Source organism: Carassius gibelio, chromosome A6 (assembly GCF_023724105.1).
Source record: "Carassius gibelio isolate Cgi1373 ecotype wild population from Czech Republic chromosome A6, carGib1.2-hapl.c, whole genome shotgun sequence".
Taxonomy (NCBI): domain Eukaryota; kingdom Metazoa; phylum Chordata; class Actinopteri; order Cypriniformes; family Cyprinidae; genus Carassius; species Carassius gibelio.
In genome coordinates this window covers 31,407,278-31,429,161 of record NC_068376.1, presented here as the reverse complement: position 1 = coordinate 31,429,161, position 21,884 = coordinate 31,407,278, and the positions used below count along the sequence as shown (strand labels likewise).

Sequence of the window (21,884 nt, the reverse complement as noted above, 5' to 3'; positions counted from 1 at the left end):
TTATATTAATGCTTTTATTTGCATGTATATAAAGAAGCGCCTTACTTCCTCCGCTGGATTAACTGTGATTAGAATATCTTTGATCGTGTGTTTCTGCTGCATGTGAGATAGCTTCTCAGCCCTATTGCCATCATTAATTTAAATGCTAATTGATTCTCTATAAAGCCTTTCAGAGAGTGTCTGACTCATCCTCACATGTGTGTGTGTTTCTGTGTGTGTGTGTGTGTGTGTGTGTGTGTCACACACTCTCTGCCTCTCTCTCTCTCACACACATGCATTGTTGGTTTGCTGGGACCCTCCACAGGCGTAATGGTTGTTGTACTGTACAAACTGTGTTTTCTACACTAACCCTACTCCTATTTTTGAATTTCTTAAAAGACGTTTTTTATGTTTTCAAGCCTTTTGTTTTGTGTGGACACAGGAAGTGTCGTCATAAACCATGTTTACATTGTAGTACTCATGTTATTATACACATCTGTGTCCTCATATAAACCTTACAGGCCTACACCAGTACACTCTCTCTCTCTCTCTCACACACACACACACAAATGATCCATGACATGTTGCTTAGCAACACATGGTCTGGTTTGTGCTGATAAGTGTCTGTGTTTGACTCTCGCATGCGTCTGCGGTGAAGCACAGGAGGAGGTGATGTCTCTCTCTCTCTCTCTCTCTCTGTCTCTCTCTCACTCCATCTCCCGTGATCTTACAGATACACAGACATCTTTCAGTCCAGAGTCTCCCCCAAAAGCTGCATTTGAGTTTTTCCCAGCAGTGGTTTGAGCACGGGACCCGTGTTCTGCTCGTGTGAGTCGTGTGTGATAAGCGTGATTCGGCTGCACACAAAGGGAAAGTCATTTCTAATGCACAGCGTGCAGAACAATGATAGCAGAAGCGGTAAAGTGGCCCTCAAACGTCGGCTCGCGTGACAGGGTCAGTCTGAGCTCCCGCTGCGACACGCCGCACAAACACTGATTGCTAATCACCTGCAATTACACTTATTCACATAACACCAGAACCAAAGACCAGACTGAGTCGTTCAGCTTCATTCATTCACAGCTCGCTGCCTGCTGTCACTCATCCCTCCTCCATCCGTTCTGCAGCTCATCACACACACACACACACACACACAATCACACACACACACACACACTCTCACACAAACTAACACGCACACACACACTCACGCGCACACACACACACACACACACACACACACTCTCTCGCACAAACACACACACACACACACACACATGTTTGTTTTTGTGTAAAGTGTGTTCATCCCATAGGTGTAATGGTTTTTATTCTGTAGAAACTGTATATTCTATGGCCCTTCACCAACCCTACACCTAACCCTAACCCTCACAGGAAACTTTGTGCATTTTTACTTTCTCAAAAAAACTCATTCTGTATGATTTATAAGTGTTTTGAAAAATGGGGACATGGGTTATGTCCTCATAAGAACCCTCTCCTTGTAATACCTGTGTCATACCCATGTCATTATACAGAGTTGTGTCCTGATATGATACAAAAACATGCCCACACACACACACACACACTCTCACACAAACAAACACACACACACACACACACACGCACATGCTGCAAACATGACCTTCCTCCTTCAGTATTTCTTGTTTTCTGGTATCAAGATACTTTTACTGGAGATGCAAAACTACAGACTTATTATCTTGAGAAACTGATCAGAACAACACAAGTTCATGTTAAAGATCACAAAGAAACCCTTTTGTTTCATTCCCCATTGGCAGATGTTTGATCTTGTTTCAAGCATAAACTCACTTCATGTTCACTTTGAGATCTTCTTTCATTTTGCATCTCCAGTAAATGACCTTAAAACTGGAAAACAAGATAATGTCCACAGTTTGAGCAGTGCAGTGAGAGACACATTAAAACAATACTGATATAGTGTTTGTGTCATCTGCATGTGTGTGTATGTAACATTCCCAAAGAGAGTGTAAATGGACTGTGTGTGTGTTGAACGTGTGTGTGTGTGTGCGGGTTCATGGGAAGTGGCGCATGTGTTGACCGCAGGCTTCAGCGCTGACCTACATCTGATAAAAACTGCTCCTGGAGTCTTTGTCCCTGACCGACCAACTGTGACAGACACTGAACACGAGATGAGGACGTTCATATCACCGTTTCTATGTTACTACTTAAGAACACTCAGAGAACAAGGTAACATTCCCATAATGTTAGCAAAATGATAGAAATGAACTCTTACACGACTATATGAGCTGCTGGAATAACAAACGAGTGTGTGTGTGTGTGAGAGAGATAGAGTTTTTGTGTGTGTGAGAGAGAGTGTGTGTGTGACAGAGAGAGTGTTTGTGTGTGTGAGAGGGTGTGTGTGAGAGAATGTGTGTGTGAGAGAGAGAGAGTGTGTGAGAGACAGTGTGTGTGTGTGTGTGTGAGAGTTAAGTCAAGGAAACACAGACTCTATCAGAGACAAACACATGCCGACAAGCTTGGAAGTGCTTCAATTTAATACAACAGCATATTTAAAAGTAGTACTGAAGATAATCATTCGGATCAAACAGTGTAAAGCTGAGAGAGAGAGTGTGTGTGTGTGTTTAATACTGCGAGGCACCAGAGCAACAGCTCAGACATTGGTTCATCACATCTCCAAACACAGAGCTGCTCCGGTGCTTAATAAATAATCCAACAATCTTCAGCATCAAACCATCACAACACAACATCAACAGAGTCTAAGCTCAGTGCAGAAGTCCAGCTTCATGACATCACACCGATCTCAGTGTTCAGAGTCTCCTCTCCTCAGGGGTCAAAGGTCTCCTGGAGAGATGTCTGGTGTGTCTCTACTGCCCCCTGCTGGACGATCTCAGTTTGATGATCCACTCACCGCTGGGGTTGATGTTGTACAGGTCGAACAAATGAGTCTCTGGATCCAAACAATGTTCACCTGAGCCATACAGTAATACATCATTTACATTATAATATAAATATACACTACTGTTTTCTTTTGATTCTGTGAATGCTGTTCTATCCATCTGTGAACATCAAATGAAACCGGGCCATGATTTTATATTTAACTAACAAAAATAAACCCAGAACATATACATATATATATATATATATGATAATCATATAAATATCACAGTATTGTTTTCTTATCGGGAGTTTTAGTAAATTTTAAATAATACAATTATTTTAATTTATATATATATATATATTTATATATATATATATATATATATATATATATATATATATATATATATATATATACAGTATTGTTCAAAATAATAGCAGTACAATGTGACTAACCAGAATAATCAAGGTTTTTAGTATATTTTTTATTGCTACGTGGCAAACAAGTTACCAGTAGGTTCAGTAGATTGTCAGAAAACAAACAAGACCCATCATTCATGATATGCACGCTCTTAAGGCTGTGCAATTGGGCAATTAGTTGAAAGGGGTGTGTTCAAAAAAATAGCAGTGTCTACCTTTGACTGTACAAACTCAAAACTATTTTGTACAAACATTTTTTTTTCCTGGGATTTAGCAATCCTGTGAATCACTAAACTAATATTTAGTTGTATGACCACAGTTTTTTAAAACTGCTTGACATCTGTGTGGCATGGAGTCAACCAACTTGTGGCACCTCTCAGCTGTTATTCCACTCCATGATTCTTTAACAACATTCCACAATTCATTCACATTTCTTGGTTTTGCTTCAGAAACAGCATTTTTGATATCACCCCACAAGTTCTCAATTGGATTAAGGTCTGGAGATTGGGCTGGCCACTCCATAACATTAATTTTGTTGGTTTGGAAACAAGACTTTGCCCGTTTACTAGTGTGTTTTGGGTCATTGTCTTGTTGAAACAACCATTTCAAGGGCATGTCCTCTTCAGCATAGGGCAACATGACCTCTTCAAGTATTTTAACATATGCAAACTGATCCATGATCCCTGGTATGCGATAAATAGGCCCAACACCATAGTAGGAGAAACATGCCCATATCATGATGCTTGCACCTCCATGCTTCACTGTCTTCACTGTGTACTGTGGCTTGAATTCAGAGTTTGGGGGTCGTCTCACAAACTGCCTGTGGCCCTTGGACCCAAAAAGAACAATTTTACTCTCATCAGTCCACAAAATGTTCCTCCATTTCTCTTTAGGCCGGTTGATGTGTTCTTTGGCAAATTGTAACCTCTTCTGCACATGCCTTTTTTTTAACAGAGGGACTTTGCGGGGGATTCTTGAAAATAGATTAGCTTCACACAGACGTCTTCTAACTGTCACAGTACTTACAGGTAACTCCAGACTGTCTTTGATCATCCTGGAGGTGATCATTGGCTGAGCCTTTGCCATTCTGGTTATTCTTCTATCCATTTTGATGGTTGTCTTCCGTTTTCTTCCACGTCTCTCTGGTTTTGCTCTCCATTTTAAGGCATTGGAGATCATTTTAGCTGAACAGCCTATCATTTTTTGCACCTCTTTATAGGTTTTCCCCTCTCTAATCAACTTTTTAATCAAAGTACGCTGTTCTTCTGAACAATGTCTTGAACGACCCATTTTCCTCAGCTTTCAAATGCATGTTCAACAAGTGTTGGCTTCATCCTTAAATAGGGGCCACCTGATTCACACCTGTTTCTTCACAAAATTGATGACCTCAGTGATTGAATGCCACACTGCTATTTTTTTGAACACACCCCTTTCAACTAATTCAACTAATTGCCCAATTGCACAGCCTTAAGAGCGTGCATATCATGAATGCTGGGTCTCATTTGTTTTCTGAGAATCTACTGAACCTACTGGTAACTTGTTTGCCACGTAGCAATAATAACAATATACGAAAAACCTTGATTATTCTGGTTAGTCACATTGTACTGCTATTATTTTGAACAATACTGTATATATATATTTTTTTTTTATTATTATTTTTTGTGTCCTCTGTGTAATTAGTTATTGTTTTTTTAATAAAAAAAAGTTATTTTAGTACATCAAGTTAAATTAAATGAATTTGAGAAATGTTTCTTTGGCATTTCTCTAGCTGAAAGTTTTCAATATTACAGTTTCAATATTACTTCAAGTAACGAAGATGTTTTCATGGTTTTAGTTTTAGTTTTGTCTTTATAGTTGTATACTAAATATTTTTTTTTTTTTTTTTTTAAATATCTTACCGATATTCCCACCCACTTCATAGATGGCACAGTCCGGGCAGGTCTGTGAACCATTTCTGGGAGAAGAAAATAAATAAATAAAAGTAAAAAATGTAAATCGAAATAATTTTCATTACAGGTGTTTTCTGTGTGTGTGTGTGTGTGTGTGTGTTCATACCGTTTCAGGAGTCCCCTGCTGTTGTCAGAGGTGTGTAGTTCTTTATAAAACTGTGACATCAGATCTGAAGCACGAGAATTAATAGTGAGACGAAACTCCATCGAGAAACTCACGTCAGCCAGCTGGATCTTTACAGTCCGACACTGCTGATCTCACACACACACACACACACACACACACACACACACACACACACACACACACGCACACGCACACAGAGAAGGAAACACTTTATCAATATGATTCAAAGATCAAGAAAAAAAGTTTAGCTCTATATATATTAAATATATAGATATATTTAATTAGAAAATACTGTATCATAAAATTAGTAAACAAAGCTTGTTTTTAGGAGCATGAGACTTTGTAACATAACTGCCAGGAAAAGAATGTTACAATGTAAGTTTGTAACATTTTCTTTAAAAAAAAAAAAAAAATTCTAAATGCAAAATGTCTTCATGTTCCTGTCGAGCACGAGCGTCCAGATGATGATTCTAGATCTAGATTCATCAGAGATGTTTCAGAGCACATAAACTCTAGCGGAGTAGGAGCGTGTGCTCTGTCAGGTCCTGTAAGCCTGTACAGAGATCATCCTCTCACCTGTCGCTCTTTCCCTCCTAACTCCTTCTGCATTAGCATTCACTCGTTCTCTCCCAACAGCGTCCTCTCTCTCACCTCGCTGGAGTTCTTGTCAGGTTTGTCTCTGCTGTCCGTGTGGATCTTCCTGAGCAGGTGCTTGATGCGTTTGTCGTAGAACTGGCACCGGCGGCTGCTGTTCTCGTTCAGCTTCCTCACCTGACTCAACAGGAAGTTAGGAACCTGCAGAAGAGCAGATCAAACCCTCTTGAGACTCTGGGAAGATGTGATCATGCTGGTTTCTCCAGATCTTTACCGTCCACAGCAGGTCCTGGTAGCGGATGAGGAGTCTCATGATGTCTGCCGCCCGCTCCGCCTGACCCTTCTCTGGACCGTCCACCGCTAGTTTACTGGGAACAGCTTTGTGCAGGAAGAGGTTTGGAGCCATGATGGTGGAGACGGCCCACAGGTTCATGCGGTTACACCGCTCACATAACACCACCTTACTGAGGAACTCCAGCAGCGCCTGCAGAAACACAGTCACACCTTGCTCTTACTGTGTGTTTACACATGATTAAACCCGACTCTGGTGCTAAAGTGTGAACGCCGCTGTCCGAACCAAACAACCAAACACAATCTGCTTCCAAACGAACCCTTGTGTGGTTTGACCAATGTGTCTGAAAGCAAAGACATCTAAACACCAAAAAAAAGACTCAATGCTTGCTCAAGCATATCTGGTTCTGTTGCACATTACAGTGTGGTATATTTACGTGTGCAATGGAGGAATTCCTGCCACTGTTTTGACTCCTTTACACATTCTACAAGCTGGTAAAAATACCACCACTTTCTTTGTATTCCACAGAAGAAAGTGAGTGACGTGAGGGCGACTTAATGATGACAGAATGATGATTGAAGTGAACTGGGTTGTGAAGAGCGTCTCATGTGACTTTTAACATTCATCAACAGCAGCACTTCAACACAGAGACACGGTTATATAACAGCTGAGTGTGTGAGCTGTGTTACACTTGAGTGAAACACACACACACACACACACATAAACATTTAGTGTGTTAATGAATTTCTCTTATGTAACACTGCAGATGAGTCACATCTATGACATGTTGGAATTTGTGTGTGCATGTATGTGCGTGTGTGTGTGTGCGTGCATGTATGTATATGTATGAGTATGCATGTGCGTGTGTGTCTGTGTGTGTGTGCGTGCATGTATGTGTAAGTGTTAGTGTGTGTGTGTGTGTGCGTGCATGTATGTGTGAGTATATATGTGTGTGTGTGTGTGTATGTGTGAGTATGCATGTGCGTGTGTGTGTGTGTGTGTGTGTGTGCATGTATGTGTAATTGTTAGTGTGTGTGTGTGTGCATGCGTGCATGTATGTGTGATTATATGTGTGTGTGTATGTGTGAGTATGTATGTGTGAGTATATATGTGTGTGTGTGTGTGTGTGTGTGTGTGTATATGTATGAGTATGCATGTGTGTGTGTGTGTGTCTGTGTGTGCGTGCATGTATGTGTGTGTGTGTGTGTGTGTGTGTGTGTGTGTGTGTATGTGTGAGTATGCATGTGCGTGTGTGTGTGTGTGTGTGTGTGTGCGCATGTATGTGTAATTGTTAGTGTGTGTGTGTGTGCATGCGTGCATGTATGTGTGAGTATATATGTGTGTGTGTGTGTGTATATGTATGAGTATGCATGTGTGTGTGTGTGTGTCTGTGTGTGCATGCATGTATGTGTAAGTGTTAGTGTGTGTGTGTGCGTGCATGTATGTGTGTGTGTGTGTGTGTGTGTGTGTCTGTGTGCGCGCCTGTGTGTGTGGTTTGTACCTTCAGTGTGTTTCTGTTGGGTTCTGGCAGCAGCAGCACAAGAAGATTCAACATGTGCAGCTTCTGCTTCAGGTCTGCAATATCTGTAGAAAACAATTTAAACATGATTCTTCCTCCAAAAGACGTCACTCTATAAGAAACTAATGACACATGATATTTTTAGACCAAGACAATATCAGATCATAAGATCAGAGACCAAATCTTTGACTGTTTGTCCATAAGCAAGTGAGTATTTTGGTCTGTTCTTCTGGTGAGGTCCAGCTACTGTGATGTAGATGCACACTATACGACATACAGGACCTCAGTGAGACCTGCGGCTGTGCCTCACACACCTCTGACGGCGCTGAAGCTGTTGAGGTGTTCGGCGGTCAGCAGCGGTGCGGGGAGTTCACGGATGAACTTCTTGAGCAGAGTGGCGGCGTCATTGGGACTGACCTCGTCCCAGCTGAACGAACTGCTGTAAAACGAGTTCTCCAGCTTCTGCTGCAGCACCTGTGACAAACACACAGTGACTGTGAGTCCAAACACACTCACACAGCGCTTCTTTGTGTGTGTGATGCATAAAAATACAAGTCATGTCCAGCTGTAATGATGTCAGATGTACTTCATGCTTATATGATAATAATGTTCTGTTACTTTGATTCTGGATTGAGACCCTGGCACCCGCAGAATCCCTTCAGAATCAAGACCCTTCTTCTCCAGGAACAAGAGAAGCTGAGACGGAGAGATGAAGACAGCCAAGAGTTTAATTTGATGAAATGGAAGCAGCGGTCAATCCTTCCTTCCTCTGAACGATGACAGAATATCGAAAAAGGAGAGAATGTGGTGCGGGACGTACTGTTTGGAGGAAGAGTGGGATCTGAGTGCTGGGTTTGATCTTCTGATCGCTCTCCACCAATGAGGCGAGAGGAACGCCGAACAAACAGCTCTCTGGCAAACAGGAAGACATTCGACAGGATTCAGATTATTGGTCACACAGGTCTGAAAGAGTGTGGTCATGTGACAGGAAACTCACCAGGGATTTTCCGTTTGCTGGTTTTGTGTCGTTTGACCTCGAGCCCCAGCAGGTCACAGAGTGCCGTCATGTCAATCAGAGCCAGCTGACGAACCTTCTTCATGTCCTGCTGGGAAAGATCCAGCACCCGCGTCACTCCCAGCCGGCACTGTGGACAGATGACCCGCTACAGACCGAGAGAGAGAGAGAGACGACTGACACACACCTCTCTGTTCACTGGTCTGATTTCATTATCATTTTTATTACAATTATTATTATTTAGTAATACTGAGATTATGATCATTAGCCTGCAGAGACACACAAGGACACAGTGAGTTACTGTGTTACTGTGTTGCTATGTGGTTGCTATGGTTTTCTGGTCGGTGTTAGGTGTGTTGCTATGGGCTTTCTATGGTGTAATGTGGTTCTAGTGTGGAGCTTTGTGGTTGCTATGGTGTTTGTTTTAGTGTGTTGCTATGGTCTATAACAGTAGACAGGCAGACAGTGAGTGTTGTTATGCAGTTGCTATGGTGTTCTTATACATTTTTCAGTGTGTTGCTATGCACTTTCTATGGTATTTTGAGTGGTTCATCTTAGTGTGTTGCTATGCAGCTGCTATGGTGTTCTGAGCTTGGTTTAATGTTGCAGTACATGTTCTTAGTGTGCAATGGTGTTCTGAATGGTTTTTAGTGTATTTCTATGTGGTTGCTATGGTGTTTTGAGCATTTCACAGTGTGCTGTTATGGTGTGTAACTGTAAACAGGGGGCAGTGAGTGGTGTTATGCAGTTGCTATGGTGATTAGTGTGTTGCTAAGGTGTTTTTAGTGTATTGCTATGGTGTGTAACTGTAGACAGGGGACAGTGCGTGTTGTTATGTGGTTGCTATGGTGTTTTGTGTGTTGCTAAGGTGTTTTGAGTGTGTTGCTATGGTGTGTAACTGTAGACAGGCGGACATTGCGTGTTGTTATGTGGTTGCTATGGTGTTTAGTGTGTTGCTATGGTGTGTAACTGTAGACAGGGGACAGTGAGTGTTGTTATGTGGTTGCTAAGGTGTTTTGAGTGTGTTGCTATGGTGTGTAACTGTAGACAGGCGGACATTGCGTGTTGTTATGTGGTTGCTATGGTGTTTAGTGTGTTGCTATGGTGTGTAACTGTAGACAGGCGGACATTGCATGTTGTTATGCGGTTGCTATGGTGTTTAGTGTGTTGCTTTGGTGTGTAACTGTAGACAGACGGGCAGTGTGTGTTGTTATGCGGTTGCTAAGGTGTTTTGAGTGTTGCTATGGTGTGTAACTGTAGACAGGCAGACAGTGCGTGTTGTTGTGGGGTTGCTATGGTGTTTTGTGTGTTACTAAAGTGTTTTGAGTGTGTTGCTATGGTGTGTAACTGTAGACAGACGGACAGTGTGTGTTGTTATGTGGTTGCTATGGTGTTTAGTGTGTTGCTATAGTGTGTAACTTTAGACAGGTGGAAAGTGAGTGTTATTATGCGGTTGCTATGGTGTTTTGTGTGTTGCTATGGTGTGTAACAGCGTGTCTCACCGGCAGAGCTCCGTCGTCTCTCCTGCACTGGCTGCTGTTGTTCTGTGGTAGTTTGGCTTGTTTCAGTAAGATGGCTGCTTGTTCACAATACGCCACGTCTGTGATAAAGATCTCATCCATTTGCAGCCCTTGAGTCTCCTGACTGCTGACAGCTACACACACACACACACACACACACGCTAGTAACTACTGTTTCCATCGACAGCGGGAAGCGTTCAGTATCTGATCCATTTGAATATGATTTCCATGTGAAAAGGCAGGAAATTGCATCTTGTGTTCAAAGAGTTCATGTATAATCACTGCTCATCTCTCTGAATCTGAAACACCTGAATATTATTAAACTCACATTCACTCTTATATTAATAGAAGTGACAGGTGAAGATCTGCAGCTGAAAATATCACAGAATAATGAAGAGAGTAATGAACCGTTAGGATCACGACGCTGTAGAGCATTGGTTCCCAATCCTGATCACGGAGAATTCCCAACGCTACACATTTTAGTCTCCCCAATCTAAGTGTCTCTACACAACCGCTACAGTGTTGAGATTGGCTATCAGGGTTCTTATTATGTTATTAGATCATCTTATTAGCTTCTAAGGAAATAGTAAAGAGGCATTGTGTGTGTGTGTGTACCTGATAGTTGTTTCTTTGTCACACTCTCCATGTTTCTGTGTGTGTCAGGTTCACTGTTGTGTGTCTCAACTGCTGACTGAATAGAAAACAATTAGTTAGACTCACACACACACACACACACACACACTCACACAAGATGTGTTATCGGTGTGTGTGTGATGAACAGGACTCAAGGCTTTATTCAGATGCGCTGATATGATCTGGCATGACGTGAGTGTGTGTTGTGTGCTGTGAAGCGACTGACGGTTCCTCCACACACGTACTGTCCTTCTGTCACTATACAACCAGTACAACTATTTCAGCCGATCAGAAAATCTGACACATCTCAGCTGTGCATTTCTTTATCAAAGAGGTCAAATCATAGTTTTATTATCTATTAAAATTGCTGATTTGGATGCCGGTTCAGTGGAATGAAAATGAACACAAGACACGTTTTTAACAGAACGTCTGTCTTGAGCTCAGTGTTTTTAGAATGACGTATAACGTATGAGACGCTGTGAAAAACACAAGACACGAGCACAGTGCTCTAAGATTTCCATCTAGTGCATGTAATGCAATGCAACACAAAAATGCGTTATGCGTAAACAGCCCCTAAAACATCATTCTACTGATGTGTAAATGTTTGCTGATGTCGAGATGTTCTCATAGTACGATGAAGAAGAAGATGCAGCGAGAAAATCAGATTCCTTATACAACGGAAAAGTAGTGCAATAGTGGAGAAATGCATTCAGTGTGACTGGCCTCTTACTTTGATAGTGGATCCAAAATCATTATGAACACACACACACACACACACACACACACACACACACACCCAGGTGTGCTGTTACCTGAGCAATGGGGGAAGCGAAGAGGTCTCTGACGTGTGGCGCTGGTGTTTTGTTCCTCTTGCGAGTCGATGCGTCTCTGAACCGCCGCTGCTTGAGTCTTCGTGAGAGTCGACATCAGAACGGCTTTATCCACGTCCTCTTCTTCACCTGTTACCAGAGGAGACAAACCAGCATCCTGCAGCCAGAGCTCCTCCTGCTCGCCGTCTGACACACACACACACACACACACACACACACTCTGGTCAGTCCATCGGCGCGTGTCTCTGCATCAGCTGACGGTGTGTGCGTCTCGGCCTCACCTTCGGGCTGTCGGGAATCTCGTCTGCTGCTGTCCGGCTCCGAGTCGCTCCGGATGGTCTCCACTTCGCTCCAGAAGGACTCCAGACACAAGCTGTCGGGCTGCTGCGGGGTCAGGAGGTCAGGCGTGTCCAGCTGCGGGTCCCGAGGGTCCGCCCAGGACTCAACATTCATCGCGGTGAGGCTGCGGTCCCTGAAACACACAGGAAGAGGAAGAAGGGGACGATGGGGACAAAGAAGCATCAGTCTGGAGGGACAGCTGTTCATTTGATTGACGTGCTAACGAGTGGACATCAGTGAGGGATTAAATCAGTGCTGAAACATCTCTAACTCTCTCCAAAACAATGTCCATCAAACAGAAGATGCTCCTTATGGCCACATCTTCACATCTGTTACACACTGCTCTGATGCAGTACGTGTATGTGAGGGTACACGTGTGTGTGTGTGTGTGTGTGTGTGTGTGTGTGTGTGTGTGTGTGCACCTGGGGGAAAAACCAGCATCACTTCATCACTAACAGAACTTGCAGGATGTGTAGAAATTCCTGAATGAAAGCCTCTGTGGCTGTTTCTGCAGATGAGTGACATACTGAACTCTCGGATACACTAAAACTGTATTCATAATTCTTTTATAACTGCAATTCATGCAGTATTCAAGAGCTGATACAAATTGAGAGATGCAATATTTACTATTGCAATGCAACACTTACTGCATGCAATATTTACCATTTTTAAAAATGATTAGCCACCACAGGAGTGGCACAGAACTGTACGGTGCCAAAAACAAACACTTTCTGTTATGCATGAACACAAACAGTAGATTGAGCAACACCAGGGTCATGGGTTCGAGTCCCAGGGAGAACAAGACTTTGAATGCAATGCGAGTTGCTTCGGATGAAAGTGTCTGGAAATGCATGAATGTAAATGTCAAGCTGAAATCCTGAATGATGCTGAGGACCGAAAGCACACAGAAACACATCTGCTCTCCTCTCTTGTGTTTAGGGATGTATTCAAACCCAGATCTCATTGTTTGCACCTTCTTCATATTTTCGCAGACGTTCTTGTGTCTTTAATGAATAGCGAGGTGGACACAGGTCCGTCATCGCTCATTAAATCTGTCAATAGTGCAATTAAAGAATGCGAACAGGAAGCTGAATGACGCAGAAACACGTTTCATTGTTCTGTTCAATCTCAGCTGCTAGTTCTGAACTAGAGAAACGCTCCAAACACACAAGACATCATCTGAATCAAGCTCTCTGTGGTTCTCCTGATGGAACGAAGACAATCAGGCTTGTGTTTTAGCTTCAGGTCCTCGTGCCGGAAGAACGGTCAGCTTGTTTTTAAACATGAAACCCCCCCACATTGTTGTTTCTTGCATCACGACACAATAAGCTGACTTTCATAGAGCGAGAGAACAAAAGCACAGAATGAACACCAAAGGTTGGACTTCCAGTGTATACAACTGCTTCAAACAGTTAATATAAGCATTATATAGCGACTTCATGCATTATAGACATTATGTTCCAACCGAGATCATTTATAGTCACAGCAACAAAACTCAGCATCTGAACTAGTCGCTAGAAACTAGAAAAGAACCAGTTCAGTTAGGGCTTGTTCAGAGTTTACCGATTCAGCTGAATGAAATGTTTTGCCATGATTTTATTGATTTATTTTGAATCAAGGAATCACGTTTTGAATAAAAATATTGGCAAATATTACAATTAGACATGTTGTCAATACAATGATAAAAATTAGGAGAAAAAAATTATTGCATTTTTACAAAACATTTACTGTTAATAATAGACCACTGCTTTTATACTTTTAGTCATTTTGAATTTAATTTGCCATGAACTTTTGAGTTGTTTATATTTAGTATTTTTATTATTTTACATTATTTCTGAATATAAATTATGTATTTGAGTCAATATTTGCCTTCATATTTCATGCATCTTTTCTGTAAAGATACATAACAAGTGGATTTCTTACACGTACGCTAACGGTCGAAAGATTGAGATTAGAATCATTTACAGGAGTCTTCTGCTCATCAGCGCTGCATTTATTTGATAAAAATTCTATTGTAAAATATTATTATGTAAAATAATGTTTTTATATTTTCATATACTTCAAAATCTAATGTATTTCTGTGATGCTCCGCTGTATTTTCAGCATCATTCCTTCAGTCTTCAGTGTCACATGATCTTCAGAAATCATGAAAATATGATGATTTATTATGGTTTTGCTGTTACTTTTTTTCAGGATTGTTTGGGGTCAGTACATTTTTATTCTTTCTTTTTTTTGAAAGAAATTAAAACTTTTATTCAGAAAGGATTTGTTAAATTGTTAAGAAGTGATAGCCAAGATTTATATTTTTGGAAAGGGTTTATATTTTGAATAAATGCTGGTATTTTTAACTTTTTATTCAACAAACAATCCCCAGATGTATCACAGCACAACATTGATATTTCTAATAATAAATCATCATATCAGAATGATTTCTGAAGATCATGTGACACTTTACACTGGAGGAATGATGATGGAAATTCAGCTGTGCATCACAGAAATAAATTAGATTTTAAAGGATAATAAAATAGAAAGCATTATTTTATATTCTAATAACATTTTGCAAGATTACTGTTTTTTTTCTGTATTTTTAGTCAAATAAATGCAGCCTTGATGAGCAGAAGAGACTTCTTTAAAACACATCTCAAGTCTCTCTGGTCACAGTGTACACCCAAGTGGAACAGAACTTTCTTTACAGATGCTTAATAAAGAGAAAGTTACTTGCAGATGTGTTTTTAAGTTGACTAGATAAATGTAAAAAAATAAATCTTGAATTGGTCAAACGTTCTGAAAAGTCAAGATTTTGTGCTTCATCCAGGGACTGTACCTGAGAGGAGCGAGTCCAGCCGTTCTTCCCAGCCGCCGCGACCGACCCGTGTTTTTCCCCCACGGCATCCTGCTCTGGTTCTTGGAGCGGCGTCGAGCGCCTGTGAGCTCCTCGGCTCTTAAACACATGAGAGCCAGAACGCTGCGCACAGGAACATCAGCGCAGCCGAGCATCCTGCTCCAGGAAGAGCCGACGGACGAGGGCCACAACAGAGGAGGAACTCGCTTTTTAACTAGCTCGACTTCTCAAACATTGATAACCCTCAAGATAAACCATTATACCAGCGCTCGAGCAGACCTCCTGGTTTAGGAAGTCAAAATACCTACTTTCAGAATCAAACTAAACACAAAACCTCAGAAATCAGCCGAGGATGATCCAGCTCAAACCCAGACGCTTGGATTGCACAATCTTCAGGAAAACGGAGCTCTTTGTTTGAAGGAATAGTTTGTGGGGATTATTAGACTTGTGACACACATCTACGTCAACTAATCAGACGAAAGGTTTCTTCTCTCTTATATAACAGTCTGAAAGCAGTCGAAATCTGAGAAACACAATCATTCTGACGAGAGCGAAGAGCGCAGCATAAGAGAATCAAACACTACTGCTCAGAAGTTTGGGGTCCTTACATTATTATTAGTTTTTTGGATGAACTAAATTGATCAAAATTTATCAAATGTGACAGTGAAGACATTTCTTATGTCAGAAAAATAATTCTGTTTAAAATAATGCTGTTCTTTTGAACTTTCCAATCCTGAAAAATCAGTTTCCACAAAAATATGAATGTTTCTAACACATGGATAATAATCAGAAATGTTTCTTGAGCAGAATGATTTCTGAAGATCATGTGACACTGAAGACTGAGGAATGTTGCTGAAAATACTGAGAAATAAATTACACTTCAACACAGATTCACAGAAAAAAAACATCTATTTGAAATTATAATAATATTTAAATTTTTTTTTTAATCTATTTTTACTGTATTTTTTATTAAATAAATGCAGGCTTGGTGACTCATTCCAAAACCATTTTAAATGGTAGTGTATATAAACACTTACTGAACAATTCTTCTCTTTAATACTTTAATTTTTATTTTCCTTTTTCTGTGCTGCAAATAGTTTCCAAATATAAGTTTTGGCATCTACCACACAAGACACTCACACGCACACACACACACACACGCGCACACACACACACACACACACACTCAAATGTGTTGAGGATGACACTCATCACAAAGATGTGCAGAAGTTTTTGAATGATGGTAATCCTGTAGGTGGATCATAATATAAAAACTTGCATTCAGAGAACAAACACAGTATTCTAGAAACAGATATACACTATCTGATATTCTTGGTCTGTCAGTGCTTCATCTATGTTTCACTGCAGTATCATCAAACTAATGCAGTGAGTCTGTGTGCTGTTCAGAACTAGTTCCTCTGCAGCTCAGCAAAGGTTGAGTGTTTTACCTTTTATCATCAGGCCCTTCAAATGATCCAGACGTGACAGACTGACACTCATCATGACCACATGACATCTGGACTCTCACGGGACAGGACAGACTTTCTCAAACACACCTGACATCTGAGATATCACAAGCCCTGCGTACCTCTTACTCAGTATTTGTGTATGGTGATCTGTTTGGTCTCTGGTGCTTCTTCATGAGCGTGGAGAGCAGCTCTGAGAGAATCTGTTCTCATCATTTGCATGTTCTGATGAAGACAGCTTGTGATCGAGCATCTCCTGCCCACATGAGCTTCTGCTAGCCTCTGTCAGTGGGCCGAAGGGTCAGACAGACCGTCCACAGACTGACCATCTCAATATAAGTTATCTCCAAAACTGAGCAAATGATGAAACTTTAGAAATCAGTGAGAGTAAGAGGAAAGCAAACGGAGACTTCCCTGCATATGTCAGATTCGACCAGACACACAGTGATACATTTGTATCTGTTTCTGCCTCTTCAAAGGAGTTTTAGAAGAAACAATAGCATGAAATCTCGCGAGGGATGAAAAAGGGGCTCGTGAGCAGCACAGCTGCAGCAGTCAGACGCGCGTGCATCGCGCAGATTTGCGGATTTATTGTCTCCAGCTGGACAAAGACAATGTTATATTGATTGCAACAGGTCTCTTGTCCGGGATTACAAATATATGACATTTATGTGGCAGAAATAGTGACTGATCCCTAGTGCAAATGAATGATTTAATTATCTTGCATGCACTGTGTGAATCAGATGTAGATGATGTTCGGATCTGACCTGTGAGTCGAGCTCTCCTCGCGTGCGCTGTCGCTCTGATGCTGCAGAGACACAAAGCAGGAGCCGCTATTGTCTGACAGACACAGATGGTGCCGGGGCCTCGTCATCGCGTGACGTCACGGCGAGCGCGCGCGCCTGTGTGTGTGTGTGTGTGTGTGTCACGCGCCAGGTGGCTTGACCGTGACCTCTGCAAGATCATCAAGAAAACATTTTACTGACATAAAATAAATCAACAAATAAACATCAATATTAAATGTTGTTATTTTTTAATTTTACGTAAACTACAACAGTCAGTATTATTATAAGTGTGCACACTGTAAAACCTGAAATTATTACCTTAAAAATGATGTTTCCTATTAAAAATAATTTTGTTGTTAAAAATGAATGTCTTAGGTTGACTGATGTTAGCTAAATAATAATAATGTTACAGGTCACTTCTCTGTTAAGCTGCTTTGTAATTCACACACTCACAGCACAACATGTGTGACTGTATCTTTAATAACACCATTTCCATCTGAATATTTTCACTCATATCTGTTTCAGTTCAGTATCATCCATCCATCCACACTTTAGTCTCATGCTATTCGTTTATACTGTAATAAAATGCAGCCTGACTTCCTGTTTTTGTTTTCTTTTCCACTTCAGCGTCTTTGACTAAAAACTGTGCACTGTAGTTGTGTGTGTGTGTGTGTGTGTGTGTGATTAACAGCCCGGCTGCTTCCTTCCATTGTTCCAGCTCAGACCTTGATGAAGCATTGGGCCACACCCACTCACACTGGCACACACTGTTACTATGGCAACCCTGGGCACAGTACACACACTGTTACTATGGTAACCCACAGCATAGTACCCTCTAATAGTACCCTCTAAATTCAGCTAGTATCACTGCTGTGCTATAAAAACCTCTAATTCATGCTGAAATGAGTTTATACACAGGGAGGTGATTCTGTTATATGAATGAACAGTAGAAAAAGATGCTCAATAACTAACTGATCATTTCCTCCGGTCCTGGTTTTATTCTTTTATGGAGAGCTAATGCTTTTACTTCAGAATGAAATATGAAAAATTAAATAAGATTGAAATTCCTTACAAGACATAAAGCACAACTATGTCTATTTTCGGAAAATATATATAATGTGTGTGTGTGTGTGTGTGAGAGAAAGAGAGAGATTATGTGTGTGTAGTTTTATATTCCTTCCTGAAGGTGGCGCCCTTGTCTTAAAATATCCAGCATTTATTCTCTGTGGAGGAAGTGGGAGTTTGGAAATATTCTGTTACTGTCTGATTATTATAGCCATCACAAATTTTCATCCTATTTTAAATGTTTTTCCATCTTATTTTTCACTGTTTTAAAGTATGAATGCAAATGTAAGTGCTATTTTTCTTTTGGTGAAGATTGAAATGACATATGTATATATAATATATCAATGTCAACTATATATATATATATATATATGTATAATAAATAATACTCTAATAATTTGAATACATTTCACATACATTCCTTGTGATTTTTCTATGAGTTATAATTTACAATATTATTGTATTTATTAATATTTTGAATTAGCTTTTAATTGTATATTTTCAATAATCATTTAATTTTATTTTAAGTTTAGTAATATTGTTATTTCCTTTTGTCATTTACAATTTTTGTCATTTCGTTTTTATTTTAAATTATATTTCTATTTAGCTTTTTTTATTTATCATTTTTAGTACTTCAACCTCAGCTTGTTTTATTACAGTTAGTTACATGCAACTGACCTAAACCAATATTGGCAATTTATTTTTCTCAATACTTTAATATATATATTATATATATAATACACTGTAACAAAAACACCTTGAATTAAAGTGTAACCCTTTTTGTTAACAATAACCACACTGGTTACATTATTCATTCAGTTATTAGATTATTCAGAGATGTTCACGTATCACTAATGTGCAGAGCGAGTGTGTTTGCACAAGCACAGGATGTGAATATTCATTCTGTTTCATCTGTTTGCACAGATGCTGGGAAGTTGTGGCCTAGTGGTTAAAGAGTTTGACTCCTAACCCTAAGGTTGTGGGTTTGAGTCTCTGGCTGGCAATACCACGACTGAGGTGTCCTTGAGCGAGGCATCGAACCCCCAACTGCTCCCCGGGCGCCGCAGCATAAATGATGAACACTGCTCCGGGTGTGTGTTCACAGTGTGTGTGTGTGTTCACTGCTCTGTGTGTGTGCACTTTGGATGGGTTAAATGCAGAGCATGAATTCTGAGTATGGGTCACCATACTTGGCTGAATGTCACATTATTATGGTGAAGAGAGGTCAGCGGATATCTGAAAGTAAGCGGCAGACATAAACTCAGCTTCTTCCCCGCTGAAATCTTTCAGGAGATCTGAGTGTATGTTTGCTTCGACACAGGAGAAAAATCTGAAATATAGAAATAGTATCTGAGTTTTGGAGTTTATAGCAGCATATATTTGATGATGTGAGACCCGGTTGCAGACGTGTGGTCTCTGTCTCTCTGTCTTCTGTCTCCGTCGTGTCTGTATCAGTATGTGTGGTCTCTGTCTCTCTGTCTTCTGTCTCAGTCGTGTCTGTATCAGTATGTGTGGCGGCGTGCAGCTGTCAGCGGCGGTGAGGATGGCTCAGGTACCCGCTAAGCTTCAGCGCTCTCATGATCGGCCAACAGCAGCCCCCGTCAGATACGGGTCACTTCCTGTTGATGGCAGACGTCACGCGCAGAGGATAGCGGCGGTGTGACATCAGATCGGCCGTGTCTCAGTTGACCTCTGACCTCTGTCAGCCTCAGACGCCTGGTGGAGCTCAAACAGAGACAGACGGACCTGAACACAAAATACTTCAGAGATCAGAAACATTCAGCTCTGACCAGTTCTAGAGCTGATTAGAGCCCAGCAGTGTTTTTCCCTTTTATTATCACCAAGAAATTCTTTAATAAAGAGTTCATGAGTGGAAATGCCCTCATCAACGATGAATCGACACTGAAAACATATACTTTGTTTAAGAAGAGGAAAACTTGAGCTCTTTTGCTGTGATTCCTGTTTCCATCTTACTGTAGTTGGATAGATGGATAAATAGATAGATAGATGATGGATAAATGTTTTCCTTCCAAACTGAAGCTTTATTTCAACAATATTTGTCAGAATTATTTTTCTCATATCTCCAGTGTTTGTGTCCAGTAGAGCAGCAGTGATGCACTTGTCTGCCAGCAGAGGTCAGTAATGTCCCTCGTTTCTCCAGTCTGACCTCTGCTCCCTCTCTCTCTTACTCTCTCTCTCTCTCTCTCTCTCTCTCTCAGCATCAATACTTTAACACTATCTTTTGTTTGGATTCTGACAGTAACACCTCCCATCATGCAGTGCAGAGATTTTAGTGTGTGTGTGTGTGTGTGTGTGTTGCAGATCTCAGTGAATCTCCTCCTGCTCTGATTCACTGCAAGTGTGCAGCGTTACAGATGAACATCATGAGGATTTGTGCTCAAAACCATCATTATGCTTTATCTACAAGCTTGATTTCATAGAAAGATATTATGAAGGATAGGAGTAATGCATTACATATAACACAAGATAAGTAATCAAATACATTTTTTTTCAAGTAACTGGTAAAGTAACGCATACTTTTAGATTTACAAGGAAATATCTGAGTCACTTTTTCAAATAAGGCCAGTTACTTTGTTTTCTCACGTATTGATGGCTCGGTGGTATTGCATTGTGTTAGAAGTGCATAAGGTGATGGGTTCAATTCCCACTGGTAAAAAAAAAAACTTGCTTTGGATAAAAGTGCTGGCTAAATGCATAAATGTGATTGCAGAAAAAAGAGGTTCTGCCTGAGGCTTATTCGTTTCACTTTTGGTGTGAAAGGGCCCTTACAGTTGCCAAAAATATAACTTATGTTTTGTTTATTATTAAAAAACAGATAAGTGAGTCCAGCCCAGGTGACAAAAAGTAATGCAAAAGTAATGTAATGTATTACTTTCCATAAAAGGTAATGCAATTTGTTACTTTTTATGGAGTAATGCAGTATTGTAATGCATAACTTTTAAAAGTAACTCTTCCCAACACTGATTAAAACAGATTTTAAGTCCACAATAATTGAAAAACATGGTCAGAATGTTTTTTATGACTGATAGGAAACCTGTTTGAAAACAGTTGTTTTTGCACTTGCGTTTGCTGATGCTAAAGGCACACGAATAACAAACTGCAGGTCTAACTTAAAATAGTTTGCACAAAATGTGCTTCTAATGGGTTAAAAGCCTTCTCCTATCCTCTGGCTATGTATTTATTGACTCAAAGCCCTGTATTTCGTCTTATTTGTGTAACACAAATTTATCCCAGTGCATGATGGGTATGTTTTTATAGCAATCAGCCACCTGATTGCATTCAGAGCTCATCCGTCCTTTGATGCTCCAAATCACATTACACTTCACAAGTCGACTCATCCATCTCCACCTTCAGACTTTGAGAAATGCTGCAAATGTGGTTAAAAAATAATGGATTAAGAGGTTGTTTCGGTGGCCGCGTGCCCGATCGAGCTGATATTGATTGGAAACATTGTTTCAGTCTCTCATTTGCGCCATTACGGTCACTACTTTCTTTCTTTCTTTCCTGGCTTTCGCTTCTCAAAGACGTGCAGATACATTATAACTGAAATGAGAGAGCGTCCATGTCTTCGAGGCCGTCGCCTTATCGCTGCTCTTTGAACAAATTTCTGTCTTTTTCCT

The 21,884-nt window shown here is 40.6% G+C and overlaps 1 protein-coding gene across 1 annotated transcript; it reads right to left on the bottom strand.

Moving 5' to 3' along the window:
* Window positions 1-2,486: 2,486 nt before the first annotated feature.
* On the bottom strand, window positions 2,487-15,436 carry LOC128015211 (rho GTPase-activating protein 40-like). Its single transcript, XM_052598872.1, is given in 16 exon segments — window positions 2,487-2,938; window positions 5,166-5,221; window positions 5,323-5,468; window positions 5,995-6,138; window positions 6,212-6,421; window positions 7,731-7,813; window positions 8,063-8,222; window positions 8,367-8,444; window positions 8,569-8,660; window positions 8,746-8,911; window positions 10,266-10,417; window positions 10,899-10,974; window positions 11,729-11,792; window positions 11,794-11,932; window positions 12,028-12,218; window positions 14,910-15,436. Coding segments are annotated over 16 exon segments (2,034 nt in total). The 5' UTR covers window positions 15,083-15,436; the 3' UTR covers window positions 2,487-2,834.
* Between the last annotated feature and the right edge of the window lie 6,448 nt (window positions 15,437-21,884).